Below are 26588 nucleotides of genomic sequence, written 5' to 3' on the forward strand. Positions count from 1 at the left end.
GCCACTAAAAATTAACATTTGGTAGGGGAAAGCGTTTGTTTATAAGTTGCAGCAATGCATAATCAATTCTTACATTAGTGCAATGGCAGCACGCTTTTCCATGCACCGTTTATTATTTTCGTTATATATGGGAGGAGACAAATCTTATAGAATGATGTAATGCCTCAGATGAACTTGCTAACGTTCAACTACAACCATGACTACATTTCCAAAAACCTTTGTAAGCCTAAGTAGATCATAGAAGCATTGGCACCAATGGTCTCTATAATCAACTTAGCTCATAATGCTTTTGGGAAAGGCTTTTCTGAGTTATTAATGGTATTTGATGCTTATTTGCATAGTATTTCAAAGATTTTAAAGGGCACCTATTATGCCCCTTTTTACAAGATGTAATATATACCTCCGGTGTCCCCAGAATGTGTCTGTGAAGTTTCAGCTCCAAATACCCCACAGATCTGACTCAAAAATGCCTATTTTGAGTGGAAGCAGAAACACGCTGTTTTTGTGCATGTCTCTTTAAATGCAAATGAGCTGCTGTACCTCAGATACTCTGCCAAAAAACATCTGTTTGATTTTGATTATCATGTCTGTCGCACTGAAATCATGCATTTTAATGCCAAATCAGTTTAAACTTTGGATACATGGTTTTCTGAGCGCGCACATCCAAAGCACGTGCACAGAAAGCTGCTGTTACATGGCATGTGAGTACTATGTATTATTTAGGGATGTAACGGTATGAAAATGTCTTATCATTATTATAGTGACCAAAATGATCATGGTTATCAGTATTATCATGGTATTGTTAAAATGTGCTGGAGATGTTTAAAAAGTACCAACACATAAATCACTTCAAGTTTTATATTTAAAAATCAACAAACAACAAATAAAATGACTTTTTGTTAATCATATAATTAATTCATTCAAATATTCATTTGTATTATTCCCTTAGCACTCTTTTAAAACCTCCCAGCTTTTCCGCCCTGTTTTCACTCAAAACGAAACTACTCTGCTGCTGTGCGCAGGTGAGACTTACTTAAAACTGTGCTTTATACTGGACATTTATTTATTTATCGCGAGTTGTTCAAATCACGGTAATCTAATACGGTTTTAGTGATAATTAAAAGATGAAACGGTAATACTAACCGTGGGGAATTTTATCGTGATTTATCGTCAAACCGATAATTGTTACATCCCTAGTCTTATTGCGCTTAAACTGTCAAGTTTGTTAAAAACACACATAAGTTACAAAAACACAGTCGTTTATGTGTGGGAAAGGTATCACATCTTTATTAGATCTGTGTATTAAGTGACAGCAGTGTGTACGCTGTTAATATGACCCAAACAAACAGAAAATCACTCTCTGCTTTGAACTGAGTAACTTCTGTAGAATTAATAAAAAGACATTTCTTACTTGAATGCTGCTTTTAAATGCTGTAGTGTGAAGATAAACATGGTGGATTGTATGCGGCTCACTCAGGGCGGGGTCATTGCTAAAACGGCAGTGTCCGTCAACAGTCGTGGGTGAGGCTTGTAAAATGTGATGTCACATTTTACAGATTCTGCGAACGGCTCATTATGAGACACTGCTTATGATTAATGGGGATTAAAAAAGCGAGTGGATTTTTATCCTTATAGGGTGTTTTTTTTTTTAGATTAGACAGACCCTCATTGCATTGCCAACAGCCACTTGTGTTGCCAGATATCATCCATTTTTATTTAAGTGATTTGCAGATGCTTTGATGCTGCAGATCATGTGTCGTATATGTGCAGTTTAAGTCCGACGTGTTCTCTCTATAATTTCCCGTCTTTTTTCTGTAATCCGTCTCATTAACAGTGCCAAAAAGGCCAAAAAATGGTAGCATTGTTACCCAATTATCTTTTCAGTACTGTGTTCCTGTGTTTGCGGTCTTATTATTTAATGTCCAGGTAACGGTTTCATGCAGCACTGCTCTTCACTAGAGCTGAATGTCCACTCATGCCCAGCAGGGCTCAGGTCAATTGCATTTAAATGCAGATGACTGCTTGTTGTGGTGAAAGTGCCCACGCATAATACATATTATTCAAATGAGCAAGGCAGCTCTATGGACCAGTTCTGGGCTTTATGTAAAACACCAGTGTAGTGATTTCCACACGAGACAGATGCTATAGGAAATCACAGTCTCCCATTGTTCAACTCACATAGTCAGACTCTTGATACGTTTTTTTTTTTTGTCTTTTGATAGATTATGTGCTATTTTTATCACTGTTATGTATTTATTTCTTTATTGAATTACATATATTTATAATTTCTTTCTAGTCATCTGCAGTGACTTAAGAATCAACTAGAGTATGACTCATATTAATAATGACTCACCCTAATAAGCACAATAAATAACACACATATTGAGTAAAATTGTGCTTGTCAGTGCTGAATAAAATTATCTCAAGTTTGTTGCAATGCTTTCTGGAATAGTTGCAAGATGCTGGCAATTACAAAGTGCCATGTAAAGCAGTGCAGTTTTTTTTCTTACCTTCTTTTTGGAACAGCATTTGCTTGGGGAACATACCTGTGATGTAGGTTGCCTAGATAGGGAGCTCTCTAGGGTTTGGAACAGAGCTTGAAGGCCATTGCTTACATAAATAAGGTCAAAAAGAGTGTTTCTTTGTGTTCCATCCAAAAACAAACCATTTTATCTTTTTCTCTATCTAGATCTGCTTCATAAAGGGGTCACGTCCATCACTAATCTAGAGGGATGGGTGGGACACCCTTTGGACCCCATTGGAACGCTCTTCAGCACGCTGATGGAAACGGGCCGCGGGGATGAAGACAGTTCGCAAGGGGGGTTTCTAGATTTCTCAGGTACATAGATGTGAGATGCCACAGCATGATTCATGTTATTTACAGAGTATTTTTTTTTACGAACTAGCTAAAACTGTCAAGTCCTATTAACACCCTGTCAGGCGTCTTAAAGGGGTCATATGATGCGATTTAAAGTTTTCCTTTCTGTTTGGAGTGTTACAAGCTGATTGTGCATAGATAAGATCCCCGAAGTTGCAAAGACTAAAGTCTCAAAACCAAAGAGATATTCTTTATCAAAGTTAAGACTCTGCCACGCCCCCCTAAAACAGCTCATTCTAATACGCCCCCACATATCTACCTCACTATGTGGAAATATTTGCATAATGCCGCCCAAATGTTCACGCAAAGAAAGAAGGCGTGGTTTCAGGGACAAGCGCCATGTCAGGGAGATGCTGTGTGTTTCTAGGCGAACGCAAAAGCACTTTATTTGGCCTTCCTGCGCTTGTCGGAAGGAGGGACTTTGTAGAAAACGAAGCGTTTGAGAGGGGCCAATACCGATATTAGGGAGTAAAAAAAGACAAATACCGATATATCGGCCGATATTCTTTATGTGTAGGCTATATTATAGTACAGCATAGTCAAAAGTTTGGACACACTTCCCATTTGTGTGTCCAAACTTTTGACTGGTACTGTATATAGAATACAGTATATAGCCTACATAAACATAATATATATATATACATAAACACATTTTTTGCAATGATAACTCAATGTGGTGATCAAACACGTATAATGATGTGACAAACATAGGCCTATGTAGTGGAGGCAGGGTATTTAACAATAAACTTTATTATTCTAAATGAGTCTGACATCAGTGCACTTAACAGTAAACTTCACTTCACTTATTATAAATAACTTAAATAACAGAAATAGAACAAAATATATATATATAACTTGAATTAAGAAATTAAACAAGGTAACTGTGTAGGGCAAGCAAGCTACTGCCAAACCAACAGGGGCAGGTTTATGCAGGAAGCACAGCTTTTCCAAATGTAAACATCTAAAATGAATAAATAATAATAATGAATAATATATTTTTCTTCACAAACTCTGTGTTGTGTATTTTCTGGTAATCAAATGAACATGCAGAACATTCGTATTTAAATCGTCTTTTTGAAGTTTAATATTCACAGACACCATCTATATATATGTACTGACCTGTTTTTTATTTATTCATCAAAAATAAGACAAATTCCATGAAATTCCGCGTTATACAGTAAATTCCGTTTTTATGACTGGATTCCGCGATTCCGTCCATGTTTTCTGCATCGTGGAAATCATAGGGCCCTACTAATGTAGCAAACGAATATGATAAGCTCATTGTGAGAGTAAAAGACGGGGACATTGTTGTTTATTTACTTAGCATTGAAGTCTCTCCAACTAGGTGACAACGTTGCGTTAAATCACCATTCAACAGACTCAAGCCACCACCACACTGCCGTCTATTGGATTGCAGTAAGATAATAACTTTTCAATCTGCTCCGTTACTGACTGTACTGACATACTATGCCATACCGTGTCTGCGCAACAGGACGCGACAAAGCGCCCATTGAAAATTATTTGAACTTTGTGTCAGCACGTCATAAATCGAACGAGGCATCAGTTTACTGCATCCAGTGTAGACAACATCACATCACTCAGCATTATTGGCTGAGTGGCCGCGATCAGCTCCAGTGGTCGTAACACGTGCCGTGATGTGCAGATCAGCTCTAGTCTCTAACGTCACTGAATCTGCTGTTAAAAATGAACCATCCATTCATCATATCATCATGCAAAACTAAGAATTAGAATCATTGTAATGTGACAATCAAATATAGGTGCGGGTGGGTGGCGGGCGGATAATTTGAAGCAGCGGAGTCGGGTGAAGTTTGAGCTCATCAGCTCTACAATACAGCTCTTATCTCTACAATATACTGACTTTGGTGGCCAGTAGCAAACAATGGAGACAAACAAAGTATGGACAATGGACAAACTAAGTAATTACACCATTCAGAAGCATTTAATCTGCATTATATGTTCTGTAAAAAAAATTCATATCGGCGGCATATTCGATCAAAGTTAAGACTCTGCGGCATACCTGTATCCGATATAATATATCGGCGACAGGCTCATATCGGCCGATAATATTGGCTAAACGATATATTGGTCGGGCTCTAGTAAACACTGTTAATGTAAACATTTATACAGCATATTTCTTGCGCCATGTGCTCCACTTAGGAAAGGCCAGTCTGTAAATGATATGTCATTTTTGCTTTGTTATCGACAGAACGTCTATTTGCAGCAAGAGTTTTCAGGTTTTTAAACCACCATAGTAGAACCGATCAACACTCTCTCGAATTAACCTCACGTATGCTATTACTTTAGACTCTGATTAAAAAGATATGGTATATATTAAGAGTAAAGCATGAGTTTCTTTTATCTGAGCCTAAAAGTCATAACTTTATTCTTCCCTGCTGCATTTTTAATGCACTTTTAATTTTAATGTTTTCTGTTCCCATCACTTATTCATGAGCTTTGATTGGAGAGATGACTGTATCACAATCAGAGAACACGGTGCTGCAATTATACATTATTGTTGCCTTTGGGCTCATGCCCATTCTGATTGGCACCTGAAAGGGTTGGTGCGATCGCCCATCTCCAGCAATCCCACTCAAGATGGAGACCGTAGAGCCACAAGTCTAGTGTACATGCAAACTCCTATCCACACTTGAACCCCTTAATTAACTTAAAAGGGATCCAAAAGGGATTTTGATGGAGATAGGATTTTGCATGATACCAGATATCTGTGGACTATGTAGGAGCTGTAACTTTGCCAGACATATCCCTATGTAGCCCTCCAAATCTCCCAGCTTCCTGTCTAGGGCTTCCTGTTAGGTTCAGTTAGTCCAAGAGTAGACAAGGCTCTCCTTAAGCCAAAGCACTGGCTTTTATTTCTCTCTTGCTGTGGTTGGCTTTGAACTTAGAGTTTATTAGGGAAGGAGAAAGAAAGAGATTTGGTGGTGGGAGTGCAGAATAAAGAAGGTGTGAAGCCTCAAGCTTCCCTCTTTGCGCTCATTTTTGATTAGGACATTAAAGCCACCCGGAGCCAGCCGCACGGGTCCAAAGAGGCATCATTAAAACGTTATGATGCTTCTCATTATTCGCCCCAAATGAGTCGCCAATGGTATTAATGTGTAACCGAGAACATGGAGCTCTGAATTCACTTTGCTGTTAAAATAGTAACGACATGAACGATCAGAAATCCAGGCTTTTTTTTTTTTGATGTATTTTTTTTAATACATGGCCCGTTTGCTGTTTTTTAAGGTTTTAAAGGGAGGGGTTTGCAAAAAAGTCCTTTTATAAAGCTTGTTTTAATCTTAGCATATTTTTAGGCCTTCATGCATAACACATCTCATTTTGGCCCAGTGTTTGCATGGTGGAATCTCAATTTTAGAAACCTGAGGGAATGAATCATTACTACCAGTTAAAAGCCTGGAATTGGTGCTGAGGGATCAATGATGCCCAGCCAATCAGATGGGTAGATTCCTCACAGCCAATCAAAAGACTAGTGGTTGACTCCTTTGCAGCCATTCAAAAGGCTGCATTTAGTTCTGAGGGACTGACTCCCTCGGACCAAATCCAGCCTTTTGATTGGCTGCAGAGGATTGGTTCCTCATGGCCAATCAAAAGGCTGTTTTAGTGCTGAGGGCTCAACCTCTCAGCCAGTCAAAAGAATTAGTGCAAGCAACTCACAGCCAATCAAAAGTCTGGTTGAGGAGTCAATATTAGCACCAAATCCAGCCTTTTCAATCGACTACTGTGCAACCAATTAAATAACTGTATTTGGTCCTGAGGGATTGACCTCTTAGAAAATTAAAAGATTGAATTTGGTGCTGATCAAACGGCTCAATTTAGTCCTGAGGGACTGCCTCCTCGGCAACAAATCCAGCGTTTTGATTGCACGTAAAGTTTCTGTTCCTCACACCCAATAAGAAGACTGGATTTGGTGCCAAAGGATCGACTTCTTAGCCAATTATATAGCTCGATTTGGTGCTAAGGATAAGTTTCTCAAAGCCAATGGAAAGACTAGTTTAGGCATCAATCCTTAGCGCCATATTTGGCCTTTTAGCACTAAATACAGCCTTTTGATTGGTTAAGGGGCTAATCCTCGGCACAAAATCCAGCCTTTCCAATCGACTCCAGTGCAGCCAATTAAAAAGCTGGATTTGATGCCGAGTTGGTGGGAAGGCTTGCAAGGCTCAGAGCTGCATGTCGGGAGTTGGCGGCCATGTAGCTGGAGATCAGTGAAGAGTGAAGAGCAGGGGCTCAGCCTGTCTGTTTTTCTGTCTGTCTCGCTCTCTCCTAGTTACTAAATACAGCCTGGGCCTCATCATATCCAATAGCATTTCGCACCATCTCACAGATATGAATGTGATGCATGAACCATCCAGTGCATTTGCAAGTCCGGGGTACAGTGTATTACCTCAGTCACTCAGGAGCCTAATTGAGCATGCCTTGCCTTATGCCCTATCAGGCTGAGCTGCTTCATTAGACCAGGCAGAGTCCAGGCAGAGTTCCTCTCTGGTGCCTCATTATACGACAAGACCTGTCTAAGAACCAGTGCCTGGGAGGAAGGTCTCACTATGCTGGTTAACTCCGGAGGTGTCACCACCTCCCGGTTTCTTACGCTCTTTCTGTTTCTCGCCCTCTGCAGCCAGCACAATGAGCTCGAGCAAGCACAGCGAGCTGCACTTGTTTCCGTCCACGCGCCGCTTCCTGGAGGAGGGTGAGTCATATCTGGCCCTGGCGGTGGAAACGGCCCTGATGGGACTGGGTCAGCAGAGAATCATGCCCGACGGACTGTACGCCCAAGAGAAGGTGTGCCGCAACGAGGAGCACCTGATCGCCAAGCTGCAGGAAGTTGACCTGGACGACACCCTTGTCAAGATCTTCCGCAAGCAAGCTGTCTTCCTGTTAGAGGGTAAGTCTTGGTGATTTACAGTGCGAGGGAATGACGGCAATGCTGTTTGTTTTTCATTAACTGAGGCTGAAAGCAATAGCCTGGGGAAGCAATTTGGACATAGCTAACAATTCTGGAATGGGTGCATCTGATTTCCTCATGTGTCAGCTTAATATCTAACCAAATAGTTTGTGAAGCGTGTCTTTAAAAATCTGCTCTAGAATAGCACATACTTTATACCAAGGGTGTCCAATTCTGCTCTCTGTGGGCTGCCTTCATGCAGTTTAGCTAAAACCTTTTCCAACACACTTGATTGAATGTTCCTAGTAATCTTGAAGACCTTGATTAGCTGGTTCAGTTGTTGTTGCAGAAAGTGATGCTCTGGAAGTTGGTACTGTAATAAGCTTGAAAAATACAGTTAAATCTAATGTATTTTTTACTAAACATAAAGATGATGTTAAACTATCTAGTGATCACAACATCGTGGAGGCCTCCCCTGCAAAATTCGCCACCATGATGTTGTAATTAGCTTAGCAACTTTACCTGTATTTGCTAATCCATTGCTGATGTTTCTGAATCATTTATAGGGCATTGGTAGTGTGTTCTGGGTGGATGCTAGTCAGTTGCAAAGGTAGGGCCTTGTTAGATGGTCGCTTACTTCGCAAGGCCCTAGTAACCACTAAGAATACCTTAGCAACTAACCTAGAACAGTCTAGCAAACCATTCAGAAACGTAAGCAATGCACGAGCTGAGAAAGTTGTGAAGCTACCAAACTTCAACATCATGGTGGCGTGTTTTGCAGGGGCAAGAACCATGATTGTTTTCTTCAGAAAACCTAGTTGTTTTCCTCTTTTAACAAAGTTTCAGACTTTTCCCTCAAAGCGGTGTTCAGCATGCGCAAAGGCGCTCAGTGGTGGACGAGGCTGTTTGTTTCACTTGCGGCTGGTGTTGGGAGTAAAACGAAATGGTCTTTGCAGAGCCGCCTCTGAACACCACTGGGTTGTTTTGAAAGAATGAAGAGAACTGATAAACTGGCCCCGCTGTGTGGATTCCTCCACCCAGCATATGCCAAGAGTGTGACGGGGGGCACAATAAACAGTAAGGCACGCATTCTATTGGCTACAGGGTTTGGGGGAATTCTGGCCAAATGTGAAAATCCATCAAAACAACAAGAGCGTTCTCACACAGAGACATCCAGAGCACGCCACCCCTTCCAGCACACGCTGTAATAGAGTTAGCATGCTCAGCTGTTGTGTGTGTGTTTTCAGTTAGTATCTTCAGCAAGCCGTGACTGTAGCTCTGTTGCAAGCCTAGTGAGCTGCCTTGCTGTCAGCTGCCTACATAAGCAGATGCTTACTAAGGTTCAGTTGAACAGAGGTTGACCAAACACTTTATATACCAAGATGGTTTACTCATATTACTATGAATGGGAAAATGTTCAATGCACAAAATTGCAGAATATGTCCTACCTTTTAATTAAAAGAGCCAATTGACCCTTCGCAAAGACCTGCCCCCCTTTGTTACTGTTGCTACGTCCGAAAAGCTATGGCGCTCTCACGCCGCACATCATGTTCTCAAGCAGTGAAAAATACATTGCGAAATAAAAAGGACACTGACAACATGCTGACAGAAAAACAAAGCAGGTCACTTTTGGTATAAAAGTCTCCGCTTTCAAATTTGGTCATTTTTTAAAATAAATTCAAACAATATAAAGACCGTTTTGTGGCTCTTAAAGTGACATTTCTGTAACGGCTCAGTTCAAGTGGCACATGAACCAATAATCTTTTCCTCTTTACTAGTTATAGCGCCATATAAACATGAATTAACATCAGAATGTATCTTGTTTCAACCGCAGAAAGATGTCAATACACACCATTTTTTAAGTTCAAGTCCACCAATGTTAATCTACTCTCCTCTCTGGTTTGTTTGTCGGACAAAAATGGCAGATTCGGCATTATGGTTGGTCAGATCGCCTGTCAATCGAACTCCCAGCGAAGAGTCAGTTGGTTTAAAGTCATCGCATCACCACCATTAGAGGCCACCCTAAGCTTTGCCATCCTGAAATATACACTATTTGAATGTAAAAAACAACATTTATGGGTCAGATTTTATTGCCGATTTGAAATGTTATTTAAATGTGACTTGAGATTTCAGTATTCCCATATTCATGTATATAAGAGTTGGTCTTGCATACTAAAAAAAGCAGACTTTCCTTGAAAGGGACTTTAGTTTGACATTAGCGTGATGCTAAGCTAACAGCTTGAAAGTCTAATAAGTATGAAATACATAATACACTCCAAATCAGTTTTTTTGCGTGCTATTTTTTTTTACTTTTTAGTAGTTAAATACAAAGTAATTAAATGATTTATTTTTCGCTCAAAGCTCATCTCAAGGCATTCTGGGAAGTATACATGCAGTGCTGTGTTGATAATTCAGCCAAAACAAGGGATGTTAAGAGGCAGCATGATCACGCTTTGCAAAGAAGGCAATCCCAGAATGCTTTGCAACAAACTCTGGGGAGATCATGTATCGTTGATGAATAATTAGTCAAGATAGATGTTGACTATGCGTATACTTTATTATTTAGTTATACTACTATATAATATTACTAAATATTTGTGTAATATGTATTTTTATGCTTATCAGAGTTAGCTTAGCAGTATGCTAACTTGTCAAGTCTAGTCGAGTGCTATTTGTGAGTTTCTGCCTATGCAGAGCATCACATATGAGGTTTTAGTTTGGTTAAGATGCTGCCTAGGTAGCTGGTAGCACATTTGCCTCTAGTTTGTCGGTGTCTGTTTGTATGTCCAGTGCTGTGTGTATTTGTGAAGTGGCTTGTGGTCGCTGTGCTCTAAGTCGAAAATAATCTAATGACAGGGAAATCTAAGCTCTCACATATGGCTTCTAGCATTGCAGTTTATATTGCAGGCAAGTGTGAAAAGGTCTGCATGTTTGAAAGTGGGCGTGTGGTTTTCATCTGTTTTGAGGATGAGGAGGGTCTGTAGAACGATCTGTAAGCACCAACTTGCAGCACTCGCCCCGGAAACACCACGGCCCACTTTTTGTGCGTTTTGCATGGAAATGGATAACGTTACTTGACGCTTTTCAGAGATGTTGTTATCCATGTTCACTCTTGACCTACAGTACGACCAATCTATGATGTTGGAGGGAAACCGATGATAATACACTTACAATACCATGGCGGTGTTTAAAGTAGAATGTGAATACTGTTAAAGTGATGGCAGCATCACAGTACTTTATGTGGTTTTGATGTGTCATGCTGAAGGGTATCTTGGGTGTGTGTGCATCACTTGGTTGTGTGGTGAAACATTAATCTCGAAGGCGTTTCTTTCTCACAAACACACTTACACCCTGTTTGTACTTACAAATCTGTGCATTTCTAACCACATCTCACACCTTCAGAAGGGCATGTGCTGTATCTTCTGAAGGTGTACGACAGCTTTATTCAAATCATTGTTCACACTTTTGCATTTTCAAACCTGTGGTTTATATTGGTGATGAAAATAACTAAATAAATGTTTTTAAAAAAGTACTTTCTGTAGATTTCATCTATATCTTATGTGACTGTATGTTGTTTTAAACATTTCACAGAAGTGTTACACCTAAATTAATTGAGTAGTACGTATGAATGGAAATTGAAACTGTTCATTTAAATAAGTGTTTCCTAAACTTTGTAGTTGATGAGTTGATTCAAAGCTAATAATTATTTACATTTATAAAAATGTCAACTTAATAAATAATATGTCAGTCATAATAAATACATTTTAAATCATAATGAAAAAAATTGAAATAATTTAATTTCATGTCATATGACCATTAGCCTACATTTGAGAACCAAAAAAAGGTGAATGTGTTAAATTTGGCATATTAACTTAAATCTGCAAAGCCATAAATTAAATAATAGAAAAAAAGCTATGCAAATTTGCATTGAAGTTTGAAATGCAATGGTCATCTAAACATCTAAAAAATCTGTTATTTGTTGAGTACCATCTTTGATACATCAGGCTTTTTTTTGGCTCATACAGTGTGATATAATGAAAATTTGGAGCTTAAAGGCGAAAACATCAGTTTTATTCAGAGGCCCAAACTGAGCAAAAGTATGCAATTTGGTGCAGTTGTTAAAGGCCTTTTACAAGAAAACGCTTCGCCAGCGTACAGCTTTTCATGTTTTCACTGTTATACACTCGGAGGTGCTATTACGCATCTTCTGAACGAGTACAAAACCTCCCGAACAAAAACACACGTGAACAGGACAGAGAAACTAGCGATCTCTTATGTAAACAGATGCATATGAAAAATATGCGATCATCAGCAATAGACAGCATATAAATGAAAACTGCATCATGTTACAGAGTAAAATGTTGATCCAGGAAGTGGTATATGTTTGTGCAAGCTTTGGAGGTATTGATGGAAGCGATTTACTGGATTTATGCTTTGATAATCGTACTGAATATTATCCAGATGTAGTTTTTGATAAAAAATTAGATTTTCTCACCTTTTTGCTCAAAATAATGAATTTTTTATGAAACCTACCTATATTTAAGTGTTGATAAAAAATGTAAAAAAAATAATGCTTTAAGCTAGAATAAAACTCTGATCTTTATTTTGTTGTATTGCATATTCAAATATTCATACAGCAAAATATACTGGAGGCCATCAAATTTTAGAGAAAATCATCAAAATCGCTGGCGGTGGCTGGTAACTTTTTTCAAAATGCTGGCGGGGAAAGAGTTAAGTACAAAATTCTAATTTAGTTTTTCAGTCATTTTGACAGCCCTAATGTTGATTATATCATTTTCAGTTTTTAAATATATTTAAATAATTAAATTTACATAAATTGTATTTAATTTAATATTTCAATTTACATTTAAATCTAAACAGATTTTACACGCATTGGAGGCCATCAAATTTTAGTGAAAATCATCAAAATCGCTAGCGGTGGCTGGCAACTTTTTTCAAAAATGCTGGCGAGGAAAGAGTTAAAGGGTTAGTTCACCCAAAAATGAAAATTAGCCCATAAATTACTCACCCTCAAGACATCCTAGGTGTATATGACTTTCTTCTTTCAGATGAATCCAGTCGGAGTTTTATAAAAAATGGTCTTTGATCTTTCAAGCTGTTTCATGGCACTCAGCGGGTGTTGCATGCATCAGTCCAAAAGCAGTTAAATAAAAATCGCCCATCCATAAAAAAAAGTGTCTCACATGGCTCCGGGGGGTGAACAAAGGCCTTCTGTAGCGAATCGATGCATTTTTGTAAGAAAGATATCCACATTCAAAACGTAATAATCACTTCAATGTAGCTTGTGCTCACTGTTGTACACTGGAAGCAGTTCCGGGCGGATGACGTATGAGGTCAGCGCTGCGCATATATAAGTCATATACACCTAGGATGACATCGAAATCCTCCGACATTCTTCTTTACAAATCCTCGATTTGTACTTCTAATTAGTGACCGTTGTATTGTTTTGATCTCTCCGCTGCGCTTCCACGTGCATCACTTCTGAGTGGCGCATGCGCAATGCCGACCTCATACGTAATTCCCCCGGAGCTGCTTCCGTGTACAACAGTGAGCGCAAGCTATATTAAAGTGTTTATTATGTTTTGAATATGGATACTTTTTTTACAGAAGACCTTTGTTCACCCCCCGGAGCTGTGTGAGACACTTTTTTTTTATTTTTATGGATGGGCGCATTTTAATTAAGTGCTTTTGGACTGATGCTTGCAACACCCGCTGAGTGCCATGAAACAGCTTGAAAGATCAAAGACCATTTTTAATATAACTCCGACTGGATTCATCTGAAAGAAGGATGAAGAAGGACATATACACCCAGGATGACTTGAGGGTGAGTAATTTATGGGCTAATTTTCATTTTTGGGACTAACTAACCCTTTAAAAAAAACTAAAAGCTATCAGTCAGATAACAGAAGGCATGTAGTAGACTGTGCAACAGGTTTTTCAGCAGTGTGATCATGTTGATCATTTAGAGGCCTTGTGTTTTTAAAATGATATAGTAGGCTTTGTAGGGTTAAAATATCAGGGGGACCTAAAGTAAACGTAAAAATTAGCTGACAAAAAAGTTTGGGAATCCCTGATCTAAATGAAAGTAAATGCAATTGTTCCTGTATGGTTTTGTGTGCATGAACGGGTGTGTTTTTCTCTTGCAGGTGGGCCCTACAGTGGTTTGGGAGAGCTCATCTATAGAGAGAGCGTTCCGATGCACACGTTTGCCAAGTATCTCTTCACATGCCTCCTACCTCACGATGCCGAACTGGCGTACAAAATTGCACTGAGAGCAATGCGGTGAGTTTCCGCAGGCCGCACGGGCGACACTCTGCTGCCAAAACTGTCAAGTCCACCTACAGTAATGAACACGCCCACGGCTGTGGCTTGGTTTCCCCTCGCGTCTCTTGTTTTTACCATCTTTACTCACCCTGAGAAGGCACGGTTACGTCTTCGCTGATCTTCAGATGTGTGTGTGTGTGTGTGTGTGTGGGGCGTGAGGTTATCTGGGGCACCGTTTAATCAAAAGGCGCCTTTTGCTTGGAAAACTGCTAAATAATTCATGGCCACTGAAAATGAGTTTTTGAAAAAGTGTGAATAATAAATATGTGTCGTTGAGTCTAATTTGGGCTGCAGAGGTAACGCAGAGCAGTCTTTTCACCCCACACTCCCCCTCGACGACTCATGTGCGTTTGTGGCCATTTGTGTATGCGCACTTGTACAAAACCTGTGTGTGTGTGTCTATGTGTGTGTGTGTGTGTGTTAGCAACCATTATACATTATCAGCAGCAGATATTCATGTGCCTTTACAAAACCTGTTTAATACATATTTTGAATATTTAAATAAAGTCTTTGTCAGCAACACATTCATGAAACACAAGCAGAATGAAAATCATTCTTTCAGCTCTATTCTTGAGTAAATTGATATTCGTTTTTAAAGCAACAATTTAAGCTTAATTTTACAAATTATTAACACTGAAATCAGTTCTGCTTGTTCTTATGTCAATTTTCACCTTCACTTCAGTATGTATGTTTCCATCCAAGTTGCAAATTTAATAATGCACAAATTAGAATCTTGCGAAAATTTATGTATTTGTTTCAGAGCAACGATATACATTTAATTTTACGAAATAAGAAGCAAAACTGATTTCGGTGTTAATAATTAATCAAACTAATTGAAAATTGTAGCCTTGAAACAAAAAATATGTAAATTAATGCAAATGTATGTAATTTACCAAAAAACACACAAATATGTAAATTTACATGTATGTATGCATGTTTCCATTCAAGTTGCAAATATAATAAATGCGCAAAATTGGATTCTTGCGTAAATTTATGTATTAGTTTCAAAGCAACAGTTGATTTAGTTCTACTAATTATCACAGAAATCACTTCTGCTTGTTTTTATATAAATTGTTGCATTCATCTAAGTATAGATGTTTCCATCCAAATTGCAAATTTAATATACACGCAAAATGGAATCTTGCGTAAATCAATACAATCGTTTCAAAGCAACCTGTTTAGTTTTGCGAATGAACACAAATCAATTCTGCTTGTTCTTATTCAAATTGTCACATTCACTTAAATATAGATGTTAGATCAGACCTATTATTAATCGTTATATATTAAGTGGCAAGAAGAGTGGGATACATGTACAAATAATAAATTACATTTAAATTTCAAACAGATTTTTAATCTCTTTTAAAACTAGATTTGATCAAGTCGTGGTATTTCCCAGATGTCGCATAGGTCATACAAGACTGACTCATGCATTTTTGCTTAAAGGTGAAGACCCTACTCAATGCATGTTTTGCAAGGTTTCCCTTTCTGTCAAACATATTTTATTGGGACTGTCCAGCTTTTAATGTATGTAGAAAACTCTTTTATGAAGTGAACTCACTTAAAGAGTTATTTAGTATAATTTTGCCAGAAAAAGTTTTAGAATTTTTATCATACGTTAATGTAATATAACTTGTTTGTTTGTTTGCTGGTTTTTATTGTATTTGTTATACTTGTATTTTTTTATTGTTTTTGCCATGAAAATAGCCTAAGATGCTGACATGGCATTAATTAAAAATATACTACTACTAAAAATAGATGTTTCCATCTAGGTTGGAAATTTAATATATGCGCAAAATTGGAATTTTGCATAAATTGATGTATATTCACGTATTTCAAAGCAGCAGTTTACGTTTAGTTTTACGAATGAACACCGAAATCAGTTCTGCTTGTTATGATGTAAATTGGTGCATTCACTCGATTATCATGATTCCAACCCAGTTGCAAAGTTAATCTTTGCACAAAATTGGGATATCGTAAAAAAAAATTGCGATAAAGCATCACTTCCATCCCATTTGGACAGCAAACTATACTGTCACTTTCAGGCAAATTGGTGCAAAGTCTAAATGAAAGTGAGAGGTAATAGTAGCCAGTCATCTGAGCATGACCTCAAAAATACATTGCTGGAAACTTGGATGCTGTGAACGTTTTTGCAAGAATGATTCTATGAATGATTTACACTTAAAAATATTGTTAGTTATGCTTGTGATTCTTAAATGTGTGCTGATGTGTAACAGAAATTCTTAAACTGTATCCTAAATAGGTGTGATGCAATAATTGGTCCATCCACACTGAAAGCGAAAATGTTGCGCAACGTGATCACAGCCAGTTCGAACATATTTAATGTTTAATATGCAGTTAAGCGCAGTGGACTCGTGAGATTTCACTGTGAACATCAGTGTTATCTTTGATCGTATGTTGCTTTATGGCTGGTTCTGGCAAGGTTTCCAACTTCAGGCTGGTCCAACAGATTTATATCGACATCTTGTCACGGATTTCCTCTCATATGTTTTATTAATTTTCCTTTTTTGACCAACCCACACAAAAAAAATCAAAATCTGTATGGTATTGTATTATATTTTGATTGGATTGTGTTTACCGGGGGATTTGCAGCTCAGGATACACATATAAAGTCGATGGTATCAAACAAAGATCCACCTAAATTTAGCCAGCGCAGGAGCTTCGGGCTCAGTATTGACTTTCTCTATAAAAAGACCGTGGCCTCCAAATAACTGCTCTCCATGGCATTGGCTCAGACGAGGGCTGATCTCCTCATAATACAATTCCCTTTGTAGATAGCTTGGTAATTAGCTCCATGCCAGGACACGATGCTTGGACATATTTGCGCCGCACTGGAGACGAAGGACGAAATCCTGCTCCGACATGAATATGCATGATCAGATAGATGGTTTTTAGTTGCATATGATCAGAAAGCCAAGGTAGCCTCAGAAAGCCATCAAAGATGCCCAACATGCAACTAACAGCCAATTTACAAGGTCATATTCGACATCTGCTCATAATGAGGATGTCAATTTCGGAAGTGCACAGCAAAAATATGCTCCTATTAAGATCTCTGAAGTTCATGTCATGATTCAAACTTGGTCGAATCCAGTCAGATGCACCTGTTGGCCTCGTTGTAGTATTTCAGTAGCGCAGTGAGTGTCCAGACAAACAGGATGGTCAGTAATGGGGTGTGTGTAAAGGCCGCGGGCCGCCTCCAGGCTCATGCTAGCTGGCTAAAACAATACAGTAAAACCTCTGTATAAAAACTACGCGCTGTCCTTTCTCAGAGGAAACTACTGCTGTGGTTGTAGAGCAGGTGAAATATTCAGTATTGTTTTCTGATACTGTATTTTATTATTTACATCCATAAATCCATAAAAAGTCCTTTCTAGTCAGTTAATACAATTTTAATAAGTTTTTTATAATAATAACTTGATATATAGAGTAATGATAAAGTATTAATATTAATATATATCTATTAATAGTAGTGTGTAATTAAATAGTAGTCAAATTTTATTATCAAATTTTATATATATATATATATATATATATATATATATATATATATATAAATACAGAATGAAATGAGATTTATTGTTTAATTGTTTTTTTTTTTTTATGAAATATTGTCTACATGTAATGATTAGTTTAAACTAATTCACAAATATTTTAATCTGTACCCAAGAGATGCCATTTCTTTCGTTTCTTTTCTTGTACAGTTTGTGATTACAGCTCTGCTAAACCAAATTTAGTATGAGAAGGAAAAACAGACCACTCAGAGAAAATAAATGGGAGAAATTATGGTTGTAGGAAAGGATGTCTCGCCTTTTAATGCACATTAGTTGGACCAGCCTGAAAAATACAGTTTTACGCTCAAGCAGCAACATTTACTTATACCACTGTCTTGCGTTATTGATGATTGACTGTACTCCTCCAAAGGATGGGGTTTGGAACTAACTCTGGTGTTAATCTTTGTGTCTTTTTTTTTGTTCGCAGGTTACCAGTGTTGGAATCCACGGCTCCTTCGGGTGACATGTCCCGGCCTCACCATATAGTGTCAGTCGTCCCCAATCGTTACCCACGATGGTTCACCCTCAGCCACATCGAGTCCCAGCAGTGCGAGCTGGCCTCCACCATGCTCACTGCAGCCAAAGGTTAGAGCGTCGCATTCGCCAGCGCGTCCATCACTCACGCGCAGGCTGCAATTACCCTGACAACAGCGCTGTTTGCTTAATGGCAGGCCTGCGCACCGCATTTCCGCTAGCAGACGGCAAAACAACGAGTCCTGACCGTAAAATCAAATCTACATTCGTCTCCTCGGTTTGGAGAAACAAGATGCTCGGAGAAGTTGCAAATTCACAGCACTATTTTTAAGATCTAATCGCACCGCAGTGCAGAGAAGCTGAAATCAGAGGAAATCAACATGCTGGTGATAAATAGAAATCCTGTCCCAGAACTGAGCGTTTGAAGGTTTTCTCAGCGTCTTGCATCACACCGGGCGTCTGGCACTAGTGCTGACTCACGGCTCATTATGCAGCTGTGTGTGTGTGTGATGCAGTGCTGTAGACGGGTGAAAGGGTTTCTGAGCGTCTGATGTTTCTCCAAGGTCACTGGTGACTATTTGCAGTGTTTACAAAAATGACCAGTCATGTCAAATTTCCATCACTTGCGTGAATCCATTTATATCCCATTAAATATTTACAAAATATTAAACATTCTCTGTCCTCCCTTGTATTTTTAGTAAATATGGACATGAGGACCTGAGTAGTCAATGTTCAATCATCTTTAATTAAATTATATAAATTAAATGAATTATATTAATATTCAATATTTGTATGCTGACAACAATATTTTTTATATATATATATATAGAGAGAGAGAGAGAGAGAGAGAAATATATATGTAAAAATATACTCTAGTATACGTTCATATTTATGATCTCTACATACATTTATAAATAATATATCTAAATTGCTTATGTTGTGTAATATATATGTGTTATATATATTTATATCACAAAAAATAGTCTAAGAGCAAATCTTCACAAATATGGAATATGGAACCTCATTTTTAAGTTTATATTAGTTTTTAGATTAATTTAAATATTAATTTCTTTACAAAGCTATTATTTAAAATGTTTTACATGATACATCAAAAATGTTTACATAAAATATATAAAACTCTTTCTCTATACATACATATACACTAATTACATAACATTCTAAATACGTTGAGAACAATATATATGTATGTGTGTGTTTTCTATGTACTTTTTTGGTCACTGCATAGTTTGCACACTTTGAAATGATGAAAAACGATCTCATAGTTTTAATAGCTTTACTATGTAGAAAACACATTTGTACAGATGTTTACATCTTAACACGCGCTGTTTTCCTGTGTTGTTTGTAGGTGATGCTCGAAGGTTAGAGACAGTATTAGAGTCCATACAGAAGAACATTCACTCCTCCTCTCATATCTTCAAACTGGCGCAGGATGCCTTTAAGATAGCGACGCTCATGGACAGTCTGCCGGACATCACTCTGCTGAAGGTCTCCCTGGAGCTGGGTCTTCAGGTATCCACTTCTTCATCCATCAGCACACTGTGATCTCCACTTATACCTGTTTTTACCCATTTCCTTACATTTTCTTTTTTAATAAATCGCAGGTAATGCGTATGACGCTTTCAACGCTCAACTGGCGGCGGCGAGAGATGGTACGATGGCTAGTCACATGTGCCACAGAAGTTGGTAAGTTTGAGCCTTCAGCTTTCACGGTTACCAGATTTTGGTTACAAAACAGCAACTAGGCAATCAAGGCTGTTACAGTGATTTTACCATGGTATGGTAGCGAAACTGGGTTGAATAACCTTATAAACAGCCATGAGGAATTGTTGTTTATATAAAATTGCAGCAATTGAAATTTAAATAAAAAATGACTGTACAATAAATAATTTAGTTTATTAATAATAAAATAAGTTTGTAAGTTTTAGCCTTAAGCTAACACTATTACTAGTTACAAAAAACTTTACTAAGTACTAGTTACAAAAAAAGCAGCTAGTCAAGGCTGCGCATTAGTGATTTGACCACGGTAAGTTAGTGAAAAGGAGTAAAATTATCATAATAAATGGCCATGAGTGATTTTTTTTTTCTTTTACAAAATTGCAGCAATTGCCTTTTGATTTAAAAACACTGTTCAATAGTTTAGTTTTATTATTAGCAAAATAATATAATGTAATTGCTTAAACTAAACAATAAAATAATTATTGTTGCACAGTCATTGCAAAGATTATAAAAAACTGATCATGAAAATGATCATTGAGACATTAATATTAATTTGATGAATTTAATATTAATCAACATAATATAAAAAAAATAAAAAACATTACTTGTGTGTATATATATATATATTTGATTAATATACTAATAATTAAATTAATAATTATATATAAAATATTTAAATTATGTAATTATTTAAATTAAACAATAAAATAATAAAAACTATTTAAATAATTACAATATGACATTTTGATGAAATATGAAGACTTTTATGTGCTCTGACAAATTGAGCACAGCACAAACATGTATAAAGAGAGTAAACGGGCAGTTTTGTTTTGCGGAAGTTGAGTGACATTCTGCTTCCTCATGTGTCTGCAGGGGTCTACGCACTGGACAGCATCATGCAGAGCTGGTTCACCCTCTTCACTCCCACCGAGGCTACAAGCATCGTGGCCACCACGGTCATGTCCAACAGTACCATCGTCCGGCTACACCTGGACTGCCATCAGCAGGAGAACCTGGCGAGCAGCGCGCGGACGTTAGCCCTGCAGTGTGCCATGAAGGACCCTCAGAACTGTGCGCTGTCGGCCCTCACGCTCTGCGAGAAGGACCACATCGCCTTTGAGACGGCCTACCAGATCGTGCTGGACGCGGCTACCACGGGCATGAGCTACACGCAGCTGTTCACCATCGCGCGCTACATGGAGCACCGCGGCTACCCCATGCGCGCATACAAACTGGCCACGCTCGCGATGGTGCATTTGAACCTGAGCTACAACCAGGACACGCATCCCGCCATCAACGACGTGCTGTGGGCTTGTGCGCTCAGCCACTCGCTGGGAAAGAACGAGCTCGCCGCCATCATCCCGCTGGTGGTGAAGAGCGTCAAGTGCGCCACTGTGCTTTCGGACATATTGCGACGTTGCACGCTGACCACGCCTGGCATGGTGGCACTGCACAGCCGCAGGAACTCTGGGAAGTTGATGTCGTTGGACAAAGCCCCACTAAGACAGCTCTTGGACGCTACGATCGGGGCCTACATCAACACGACGCACTCGCGGCTCACGCACATCAGCCCGCGGCACTACAGCGAGTTCATCGAGTTCCTCAGCAAAGCCAGAGAGACTTTTCTCATGGCGCACGACGGACACATTCAGTTCACGCAGTTCATAGACAACCTGAAACAGATATACAAAGGCAAAAAGAAACTCATGATGCTCGTGCGCGAGCGCTTCGGCTAGTCCGCCTTTGTACGCTTTCTAAGTCAAAAAAAAAAGAAATGACAAAAACAATACGAACCACACCGGTATTATGTGTATAGACTTACGTTTGCGCAAAAAAACGGAAAAAAAGTGGAACGTTGTCATGTTGTGGAAGTTTGTGTTTCCCCTTTATTTGTGTGAAAGCGTGTGAGAGTATGTCACGATGTTTTGGTTTACACTGAGTATATGTTGTCCAGTGGCGAAAGTCCTCACAGCACTCCAGATCTCTCTGTTAAACATTCACAGCCTCAAAGTGAAGAAGAAATATGGCTTTAAACCAAACAACACCTCCATCTTAAGTGACAAGTACCTCGTACGGCTTCAGCTTTACTCCTTCCTGAACCAGTCACACATTACCAGTGTACTAAAGAAGTGTTAGAAACGAGAAAAACAAAAACACGTCTCCATTTTTTTAGTTTCCTTTTCAATTCACCAGGCTAATTGCGTGGCTTTGCAGTGCTGTTTCGTCCAAAAGCATGTCACACACACACACGCTCTTCAACCCCATTGTGCTTGCGCTTGTGGAAACTTAGCGACTGTCGACATACATCTCAGGGATTCTCTTTGGAAAAAAAAAGAAGATAAAAATGGTCATGAAAGAATGAGAGCATTTTATTGTACTGTATATATGATAGTATATGTCTGAATATTGAAAAAATGTATACGTTAACTAATTTATAAAAAGAATATTCTATGTAATGCAAAATACTTGAAGCTGCAGTACCTTGGTTTGAAACAAAACATATCAGAGGGACTAAACGCGAGCCTCGGGCTGTGTTCGGAACATAAGGCTAGCGCGCTGCTTTCTGCGTGACAAATAGTATGCGAAACAGTAGGCATTATTCCACAATTAACGTTTCACGTGATTTCATGACTGTGCATGTTTAATTCAGTTCATCTTGGAAATGAAACTGGGTGTTTTTCACATTTAATCCAATTTAACGCGCATTGCATTGCACAGTGTCCATACTACACACTGCAGCCGCTAGCGTGTTATTCCGAACACAGCCGTGCTGTCGGGGCTGGAATCGGGCAGTGAACCTGTGTGCTGGGTATCTATGCAGAGCCACCTCCGATGCACGATCCGAGCGGTCTGGGATGCGTTGGCGTAGACCTGACCGCGCAGGGCACCAGTGGTTTGGACGGACACCCAGTGAACCAGAGCAGCAAGCCTTAGCATTAAGAATTGGGAATGCAAGAAACACAGGCCCATGTGCCTCAAAAAAATGCCTAGAAATGTAGATCCAACAGTATCGATGTTAACGCAAACATGCCGAGCGATTGGCCTGACGCTCTTGTTTCTTTCCACAATAATCGAGTCACGACGAAGCTCCATTTTTATGCACAATAACATGTACATGCCTATCTGCTGACATCTTAACTTTGTGCAAGACAGAAAGTTGCTGTGTAGGTCTGACTGTTCAAACGTTTTTAAACGTTTTTTTGTTGTTATTTTTTTTATGTTTCTTGTTTTGTTTTTCTTTTCGTTCCTATAGGATTCCTCAACGAAACGAAAACAGCCTTCTTTCTTGCCTTGTCTTAATGCTTTAAAATAACCAAACTGGAGTTCTAACTACCAAACTTGTTCATTAAAAATGAAAGCCAACCGACTTTGGTTACAACTTTACGGTCTTTAATTTTAGCTGAATGGTTCTGTATTCTGTGCTTTAAAAAGCAGTTTTCCTATGTTTTTTGGTGCAAAAACATTGTCGAGTGTCCCCTTCCTTAGAGGTATGTCTGTAGCTCTTTTCTTTTTTTTGTTCGTTTAGAAACAGAAATATCATTTTTCTCCATTTTATTTATTATGAAAGGTAAACGATTGTACTTCTTCACCCGTGTCAACATTCTCATGAAGTTGAATTTAAGATTTGATACACCGATATCAATTTATTTATGTAACTAAATCACTGTTTTATAAACTTGTTAATGATTCAACATTTTTGTTTTAATTAAAATTAGTTTTTTGAGAGGAAGCAAATCATTGAGTCTTTTGTGTGCACGACACTCACTTTTTCCATGACTGATTTTCATAGAATGTTCATCTGTTCGGGATACAGACAAATGAGAAAATTTTAAATTTCACGTTTTTATATATATATATATATATATATATATAATATATAATATATAATATATATATATATATATAATATATTGAATATAATATAATTTATAATAAATTTACAATTTATTATAATCACCTACACATTTCTTAGACCATTTTGCATGTATTTTTCACCAAATTTGTAATGCATTCTGGGATTAAGAACAACAAATAATTGTGCTGACTGCATTTTAGAAAATCCTCCTCATTGGGAATCTGCTTAAAATGGTAGCAGCTCACTAGATTTGGAACAAATGGTTAGTATAAATAAGAAAATGCTCTCAGTTTTAAGTACACTCTTAAAAATAAAGGTGCTTCAAAAGGTTCTTCAAGCGATGCCATAGAAGAACCATTTTTGGTTCCACAAAGAAGCATTCAGTCAAAGCTTCTTTAAAGAACCATCTCTTTCTTATCTTTTTATAATCTGAAGAACCTCATTTCGCCACAAAGAACCTTTTGTGAAACAGAAAGGTTCTTCAGATGTTAAAGGTTCTTTATGGAACCATTTAGACAAAAAGGTTCTTCTATGGCATCGTGAAGCACCTTTATTTTTAAGAGTGTAGTCTTAAATTATGATTATGGGTTATCCAGCAATCCCTCCTTTGTCTAGTGCTTCTGGGTTAGATTAGCTTTAGGATTTACAGTTTGGTCATTTCCAGATGCCGGTTTTACAAAGACATGTCCTCCTTGTCTAAACTAAACAGGAAGTGGACAAACGGGCTGCAGTGGAAGATTATGACACTTGAGTTGCTCCTTCACACTTGGAGCGGAATGATAAGGTTGGCCACAGTTACTCACAAACTGATCCTCTCACACACTCGATTGCTTTTAATGGCAAACTTCCAGGAATTACCAGCCAAGAGCTTAAAGCCATTGAGATGTCAAGAACGTGAAGAACTGAACGATGTTAAATACTGCAGGAAAAACTCATTCTCACACTGATAAGGTGGGTAAATTCACACTGTGTAAATTACATTTGTTGTAAATTACACCCCCAACCCCCCCAGCTCCCCCCAGTACGCGATCGCGATTTCACAGGGCTCCTCCTGGAGATTTGCTTAGGGCCCCCCATAACCCCCCCTGGATAAGGTGCGGTAACTTTTAGCGTTGTTTTGTGAATTTTCGTGGGCAAAATCCGATCATTTCAATAGGAATCAATGGGAACGGAAATTTCACGTGAAAAAAGCTAATTTAGAAACTGGTTCATTTGGTCAAGAAAATTCGCATAGATCACTAACAGAAAGCTGCTTGGTTTGAAAGTGAGTATTATTTTAGTTGAGTAATATGACCATGTCCAATTTTAGGTCGGACAGTCCAGTTTCGAAGTGCCATGAGATTTGAAATGCCAGCCTTGAACTCGATGCTCTTTTGCCATTTGTTCATCACTATTTTATAACCAATTCAATGGTAATGTTACATCATAAACACATATATTTAAAAAACAGCTACGTCTAAATTAATATTAAGTGACATACCTTTCATACACAATATAGTCTGTTTTTGCACTATTCAGCCAACAAAAAAGTTCCAAACAGAGTAAATGATTCTTCATTTTGAATCGGTTGTCAATGATATGTCAAGACATTCTTGTGCTTCGTTTCTGAATGAATCAGCCGGTTTGAACAAATCGGTTGAATGAATGAATCAATGAATCCCTTATTAAGACAGTGACTTGCTGCCACCTACTTGCAGTTTTAGTTTCACATTTAGAGTATAATTTCATTTTCTCCCAATATTTCATAGTTTATTCAACATGGTAAACCAGTTGGGTCTTTTTAGTGATACAGAAATGACCTCCCTACTTGAACAAAGTTACTGTTTAATGAAAGCACCACAGTTTATATTCTGTAGCTACCTCTGCACAATAGTATATTAATTATAGTATTTCAAAAGAGGGAAAAATCACACTCTCTGCCCCTTTTAACTTGAAACTGAGAAATTAATGTTTTAAAAGAATGCATATGGATTCTTTTCCACGTTTGCTTTGAGCTGCAAAAACCGCAGAGTTTAGCAGTTTTTCCACCTCTCTTCATCAGCGGAACGGACAGATGGGAAGAAGACCCGTGCTGACCAACGCTTTTCACTCTCATTTTGTTACTGAGAGCACAGATGCACAGTCAATCCAAGATGGAGCACTTTGACCAGACCATCAGCCCCTCAGTACATTTGGAAGAACAAACTGTAATAGCCTCAGCCATAATTCCCATGAAGCATTTTCCGGCCTGTGAGGAGATCTGTTCCTGCCAAAGCGGTGTGGAACAGGAGGCCGGGGGGTTCGGGGGGAGATATCCAAGTGCTTGAGTGAAGACAGTGACAAATTCAAGCTTTTCTGTGACTTCAGGCCTGGCACAACACACCACTGACCGCAGACACAGGATGAGGCTCTTCAGAAGATCCGTGCACTAAAAATCCAAGCACTGACATTAATGTTTGCTTATATTTACAGTACAATATTAACTCCGTGCATATACTTTATGGTTTAAAATAGTATGTGAAACAGCGGCTTTTCACACTGTGCTAAACTTTGTTGTTCTGAACCCCTCTTTTATCCCCAGTAGAGGAAGGTTTCACACCTATAATTTCGAAGTGGATTTAGCACCGCTTTTTACCCAGGGTTAATCCCGCATTGCCATGCCAAACTTGTACAGTGTGAATCGATGCTGGGTTAGAATGTTCCACCTAGATGCTTGGCAACCAACAACCAATTGCTCCCTCTTATTCACAAGCTTTTGTACAGTCACGGAAACTCATTTCAATTCGATTTTGAGTAAAACCGTTTATAGTCCAAAAAGTCCATGCAGGA

The 26588-nt window shown here is 38.5% G+C and overlaps 1 protein-coding gene across 1 annotated transcript in view; it reads left to right on the forward strand.

Moving 5' to 3' along the window:
* The window catches only part of zswim6 (zinc finger, SWIM-type containing 6), an 84920-nt gene extending 61440 nt beyond the window's left edge, over positions 1–23480 (forward strand). Inside the window, exons 8-14 of the mRNA XM_016237046.1 lie at positions 2690–2839; positions 7533–7799; positions 13967–14102; positions 18141–18298; positions 19554–19717; positions 19810–19891; positions 20798–23480. Of these exons, the coding sequence (XP_016092532.1) occupies positions 2690–2839; positions 7533–7799; positions 13967–14102; positions 18141–18298; positions 19554–19717; positions 19810–19891; positions 20798–21660 (1820 nt within the window). The 3' untranslated portion in view covers positions 21661–23480. The remainder of the gene's footprint in view (positions 1–2689; positions 2840–7532; positions 7800–13966; positions 14103–18140; positions 18299–19553; positions 19718–19809; positions 19892–20797) is intronic.
* The last annotated feature ends 3108 nt before the right edge of the window (positions 23481–26588 follow it).

Source organism: Sinocyclocheilus grahami, unplaced genomic scaffold (assembly GCF_001515645.1).
Source record: "Sinocyclocheilus grahami isolate Dianchi unplaced genomic scaffold, SAMN03320097.WGS_v1.1 scaffold505.1, whole genome shotgun sequence".
Lineage (NCBI taxonomy): Eukaryota > Metazoa > Chordata > Actinopteri > Cypriniformes > Cyprinidae > Sinocyclocheilus > Sinocyclocheilus grahami.